Source organism: Protopterus annectens, chromosome 13.part0 (genome assembly GCF_019279795.1).
Source record: "Protopterus annectens isolate FY-2018-M chromosome 13.part0, PAN1.0, whole genome shotgun sequence".
Taxonomy (NCBI): domain Eukaryota; kingdom Metazoa; phylum Chordata; order Ceratodontiformes; family Protopteridae; genus Protopterus; species Protopterus annectens.
The window spans coordinates 467066521-467073535 of NC_056747.1; the positions used below are offsets into that span (position 1 = coordinate 467066521).

Consider the following 7015-nt stretch of genomic DNA (forward strand, 5'->3'; position numbering starts at 1 on the left):
CCCAAGGATATACCCAACTGCAGACAGTCTGGCTACAGTTTTAAATGGAATTTCTTCAAAACATAACATTCTTAAAATTATGGGTGTGCCCCGTGTACTCTGAAGTTTATCCTAGTGGGAAAGGCCACAGGAGAATTTTGATTTTATGGTAGTGGATAAACAGTACACTTAGACTCATCTCCCTCAAGGAATTTACATCAGTCTGTACCATCTTTCAGAAGGTGTTGGTGGAGGCTTATAGCATGATCCCCAAAGAACAGTAATGTAGTACTATGCTAAAACAGAGTGATGACACTGTCCTTCCTTTTGGAACTTTAAGGGGCATGTTAGTGTTTTATTGTTTTTATCTGATGCCTTAAGTAGGATGTGTGCAAAATTATAATTTATAATATTCAACTGGGAGAGGTTGGGATCTTTAGGTGGAACATCCAATTTCTTAGGGGAAGCAAGAGATTACTAATGACCAGAGAACATCTATACTTAATATAATTAAGGTGGTGGGAAATAATGCTGAGTATGCCATGAATCAAAATAACAGTCGTATTATTGATATGGAAACTGTCCAAAGTACCAGATTCTGTATTTACAGACAAAATATTTTTTTTATTTCTAATTTGTAAGAAATTACCTTCTCAGATGTCAAAATGTAACACAAACAGTTCACCTATTCTGCTTAAGCTGTGGTTTCAAGTCTGCTCCCCCTACATCTCTTTAAAAAGGCAAAATAAAATATTTTCTTGGCATTTCTGGTTATATGAGGTCTGCCTTAAAGATGGACAAAGAAAGACCAGTCTCTCTGGAAGAAAACACTTACAGATGTGCAGAAAATCTGAAAAATAATTAACTGCAGAAACTGTAAACTGTTCTAAAATGATGGTTTTATTACTAAGGATTCTAGCTATGTGAGTACTGATTTTGTGCGTGTTTGCACAAACATATTTGAACTCACGTACGGTGTATTCTCCACACAAATTAAAGTTTCCAGCAAGTATTAACATTTGTGTTGATATACGTGGTGGCCAAAGGGGACAACCTGAGAAAATGTGCTTCTTTTGCAGCACAAACTCTCTAACTACCTAACACCCTTGGATTATCACAAGGCTCCATACTAGGGCCCCTGCTGTTTTCCATCTTCATTAACGATCTGTACACTGTCATCTCAAAAGTCAGCTGTATCCAATACGCTGACGACTCTACCCTGATCTGCTCGGCCACATCTCCAACAGACTTATGGTCTGCTACCCAGCCCACCTTTAATACTATATAAAACTGGCTCTCTGAATGTCGTTTGATACTAAATCCCGAAAAAAACTAAAATGCTGTTATTCTCACCAACACAAAGGTCTACTGCTTTTACCTTTACCATAAATGCAAATGATGGCACAATAATCTCCCCCAACCCCTCTACAAAACTATTAGGTGTCATTACAGATAATCTAAAATTTGACCTACATGTAAACCAATTGATCAAAACCATTAATAACAAACTAGGGTCACTTTACAGAATAAAAGCCTTCCTAACCCCTCCAGCTAAAATTGCCATAGCTTGCTCTCACCTTCTTTCATCACTTCTGTATGTATCCCCTCTACTCTCTAATCTAAACAAGACTGTACTTAAACTCTCAACTTGCTATAACCACATTGCCAGGTTTGCCACACTGGGCTGCCTTTTAGGACACACCACTGCATCAATCTTAACCAGTTTGGGTGGCTTGAACTACCCAGTCTAATCCAATATAACCTACTGATCATGGCTTATAAAATCCTTTATAATCCAGATAATATTCCTGCACTTAAAAATCTTATCACCCCGTATAACAATCTGCGACTGCTTTGATCCTCTAACAGGCTACTAATTCAGACAAGCAAAATTAACAACCCAGCTGGTGACTCCCTCTTTGCAAACTCTGTAGGCAGAGCCTGGAACTCACTTCCAGCTGATATTACTTTACTCTCCAACCTTGGTCAATTTAAAACTAGACTCAAACAACATCTGGCACTAAACCGGCTATGCCACTGTATCAAGCCTGGCTAACTCTCATCTAGAATGTGTAAAATCTATTAATCATCTCAGTATTTAATTTACCCCTAACTTTCACCAGGGAGCAACTCTAACCTGTGGAACTTATTTATTCTTGTTTGCTTATGTAATATTTGTCAATATTATATTTGTAACATGTTTTTATTGTTGCTGTTTACCTTGGAGCTTTTTTCCCCGGGCCTCCGCTGAAAATGGACATGCATCCAGTTGGACTATCCCGGTCAACAAACGTAAAATAAATAAAAATAAATTCTACAAGTAAAGCTTAGAGAATGTTCTAAGGGGGGGTGTAAAATAAGTGTACATAATGCTATTAATATTCATCCAGCCATTTTTGTAGTTAATGTTTCTACACTCCAGAGTGTTAGGTGGATCTCACCCAAGTATATCCTATTTCCATGATTTTATCTATAGATTTTTGATATTTAAGTTGTGATCAGATCATAGCAAACATGTTTAAAGCGGAGTCACAGCTATGTTTTTTCTTTTAATTTTATTCAGAAACTGAAACGCATATTTTCTTGTTTAACATATTTATTCATAATACTGCATCACAGTGGCATACCTGCACATTTGCATTACATTAATTAATGGTCACTTAGAAGTCACCAGTGACAGAGACCCTAAAAGTACAATTTCTCAAAGCAGTTACCTGACAATGAACAGTTAAGCTTAAAGTTAGATAGCTGTCATCTTTCACTAGCCTTAAAAAGTCAAAACTATCATGTGCTTTATGAGAAGGACTGGCATAAACATGAGAAAAATACTAAGATATATATAGGTATGTACTCAACAAATCACCACGTGAACCAGACTGACATTCTGTGCACCTTCTAGTCTCTTTTGAGCATTTAGGTTGACCAACAATCTCTAAAACAAGTGCATTGAGTGTGTGAATGACTTACTGTACCTTCCATATTCTTTGTTTGGTCTTGAAGTTTTTGGTTTAATGCTCTGTTTTCTTCTTTTATCTTTGGCAGTTCTCTTTGCAACTCTGTGATTTTCTGAAAGCAAGAAACAGATGTCAGAGCACTTCTGCAAATTTTAATACATAATTCAGAACCTACTCAGCATATTATCTACACTGCTTTTGTTCCACTGTAACTTAATGATTATAATCAATTTACAGTATCTACAGCCATGATCAAGATTAAATGTGATAAAATCACTTCAATTAAACAAAAAATAAAAAAAAATGCTTTGTTCAGTTGAAATTAGTTTCATTTGTTTATTTGTTTAAATCTCAACTCTAAAAGCAACTGCTATCCATCTTTCCAGGAGTCAAGAATGCAATACCTTAACAGACTGCATGTAGGTGTTAAGTCAAATAATAATAAAGTCAAATAATCACACAAAAAAAAAACAAACATAAAATGAAGGAAAGCTGATGCAACCACAATCTAAAACAATGTGCAAAGACAAAACCACTTTAATTAATGCTGCACATTTTTAGTGTTATTGTTCAATGCAGTCAGGACTTCAGAATAAAAATAAGTTAGAACACATTGTAATATATACATAAAGGAAATGACATCATATCTCAGAAAATGCATATCACACAAAAAGATTTATAAAAACATCACACATATGTATTAATACTGAGCTGAGGAAACCGAAAGTAAAATGTTCAAGAAAAACAAAAATGTTACCAAAAACATTTATGATTTATCAAACTGTTAGCCTGATGATAGGAACATGGTCATGCAAACCTGAAAAGGATCCAGCATTAAGATGCAATTGCCAGATAGTTTTTTGCACTCCAGATTGCTTCACCTCCCTTTGCTTTACAATTTTTTTCCAGAACAAAAATATCAATTCAGTCATTTTTTTTTACAACCTGTAGTATACCTATGTAAACCATTATTCTTAGTTTCCCTACTTAAACAATCGACATACTCGTGTATATCGATAGATATATGCAGCTGTAATTGCCTGCCTTGCCAATAGTAAATGCATCACATTAAATACATTTTGTGGTGTATATGACGAAAGGAAATACTGCCAGTACAGCTAGCTGGAATTTTGTAAATAATTATAGGTCATTGGTGAATATCGAAATGATTTATATAAGATGTCTATTACAAATGTATCAGAACTGTATGGCATGTGTATATCAAACTGCTTGTACAGACGTGTGTTGAAAGGGTATTTCCAAAATACTTGTGTTTAAAATGGAGCCATAATGCACCCTGCTGGAGAACAGAAATGTACATGCACTATTGTAACTGTCTAAGTGAATATATTTTAACAGAGGAAACTGGAATACAGGAAGTTAACTTCAGCCCAGCAAATTTTAGAAAAATAGCTGAAATTAAATTACTTTATAGGCTATGCAATAAAAGATGGTATCTTTCAGTTTTAAGTGCAGCTACAATCACAGAGTCTGTGCTGAAAACCTTTCTGTATAGTCTTAGGAGTGAACTAATTACTACCTCTGAAAGCATGAAGGAATGCAATTGTTTTATGACTTCCAGCATCTACCAAAGATCTGTGGTCTATATTTTTATAGGTAGATGCTAAATACTACCAGCTTCTAGCAGCTGAGATTTCACCTGGGAACTAGAGTCGTTCGATAAGAAATCTAGTCATTCAGCAAGCTATCCCAGCAGTAATATTTGAGATATTAATTTGAGAAGTCTCAGAGAGAGAGAGCATTCTGCATTCTGTGTTGGGCCTGACAACTAGAAGTTCCATTCACCACATCTGCCTTGCTCTATTAGTAAGTTCTTAAATTATAGTAACTCTCTTAGATTTAGTCAGGAATATAGTGAAGCTTAGTTTAGATATTTTTCTTTATTTGAGACTGTCCTGCAATTTTGTTTTAAATATTTCCTGTGGTTTTGAACTCTGTCACTGTGAATATATATTTAGTATTGTCTTGTTCTTTACTTATTATTAAACATTTAAAGCTTTCATTGTGGCTGTTCTGTGCAGAGATATTGAAGTCTTGAGAATACTTGCATATTTATCTGGTGACATTTTGTGGGCCACTCAATAGCCTTGCTCAAACTACCATTTGTATTAATATTACACAGTAAGAATGGATACCCCTTTAAGGGCCTTATAGAAGCTGATAAGGAGTGACTGGAGGCTGTAGAAACTACCTTATAGTCTGGGCAGGAGGCATAGCTAGTAAACCTCTGCCAGCCTTTCCCAGGTGTGTGTGTGTGTGTGTGTGTGTGTGTGTGTGTGTGTGTGTGTGTGTGTGAATCAAACCTCAAAGAGTGTGTGTGTGTCGGCTACTTGGGCAGGGGCATGAAGCACTGGTTGGACAAAGGGTGCTGGAGGTCTTGGCTTGGTCACTCAGCTGAGATCGAAACTCTATAGCTATGTCAGTGGGGAGTCTTACTGAGTATCTGGAGAAAGAGTGAGAAATCAGCCCTGGACTGACTGTGGTCTTTGTGTGCTCTTAAAGGAAATTGCACTTGATGCAGAGAGCTGCATCTGGAAATACTGTGTGCACCTGTTAACCTCCCAGCGTACATCTCCCACTGCTGCCAATGGTGAGGATTGAGGCTCCTTGATTACTGGTCCAGTGGAGGGGTGTCACAGTACATATTACCCCTGCTGTTGTAAAGCTATAATGTCCAATACAAGAAATAACTTTTGATACCAACCTAACAACATCAGATACTCCATGAATTCATCCGCACAACAGAATCTACATTTAAATATTTTCCTTCTTACCAATGAAGGTATTGTATAACCACAATTCTCTGCCTCAACAATATCTTAATTTTATTCCTTTTACATATAAACTAGGGTTCTTTACCTACCTTATCTATGAACATATCAGTACTGGTTGCCAGGTACCAATTTGCTGAATATATATTTCATTGTTGATGCAATCAATTGAAAATGCTATAACCATAGGTGATGAAAAACTAAAGGTAGCACTAGAACCAGATCTATTGTCACTATCTTTATTTAATGGTGCAAGTAATATAGGGTAATTTTTTATACGCTTCCATTCATATATTCCTTAACAGCTTTTAATATGGATATCTTCTCAAAGACATATTACATAAAATGTCCAGTTCCTAGTAAGATACATCTGAAATTATTCTTGACAGAATTAACATTTGTCCTTTAACAATGTTTAGTTTTTATTTAAAAATATGGATACTATTTAATATATACACACATTGCAAACAATTTACCAGAGATTAGATATTTGAAAATTGAGAAATGAAGGACCCCCACTCCTCCTCAGAATTTATACTAACCCCTGTGTACCTTAGTACCTTACTTAGAAGCACTCTGGTAACACTAACACTATTCTGACAAATTTGGGTTGAATATACACATGTTTTTATACATATAACCGAAACATCATTTACCCGACTTTCAGAAGATCGAGCAAAAACAGCAACAGTACAAAACACTGACCGCTCAAAACATAGATGGGTAACTAACAGTAAGTAACTGCTTGGCCACATGTTGACCTTTGCCCTTACCTCCATGGTAGTGCTATTTCAGAGTCGGTATATTTAGTTAGGGGGAAGTGGGGGGTGCAGTCCCCCACATGGGTGTGTTTTCTTTGCTTCCGTTTTAGTGTGCTTGTCAGCTTGGCCAACAGGTTACTTACCATTAGTTGCCTGTTGGTGTTCCAAGCAGTCACAGTTATGTATTGTCAGTGTTCTCGGACTGACCTTCTGAAAGTTGGCCAAGTGGTGTTTCGGTTATATGAAGGTTCTGAGGAAGGTCTTATAGTAATGTCAGAAGCGCTTAACCTGTGGATACCTGTGGTGATTAAAGTTTTATTCTACGTGGCTCCTGGTGGTACTTCATTATTTGGTGAATTTTGGATTGATATGAAGGGGATCCATATAAACATTTTATATATATATATATATATATATATATATATATATATACACACACACACACATATATATATATATATATATATATATATAAAAAAATGTGTGTGCGTGTATATATATATATATATATATATATATATATATATAT

The 7015-nt window shown here is 35.8% G+C and overlaps 1 protein-coding gene across 1 annotated transcript in view; it reads right to left on the reverse strand.

Moving 5' to 3' along the window:
* LOC122787918 (unconventional myosin-Vb-like) overlaps positions 1-7015 on the reverse strand; it is a gene marked incomplete at its 5' end in the record, with an annotated part of 1807467 nt that overhangs the window by 904642 nt on the left and 895810 nt on the right. Inside the window, one exon of the mRNA XM_044054844.1 lies at positions 2952-3045. Coding sequence (XP_043910779.1) covers positions 2952-3045 — 94 coding nt within the window. The remainder of the gene's footprint in view (positions 1-2951; positions 3046-7015) is intronic.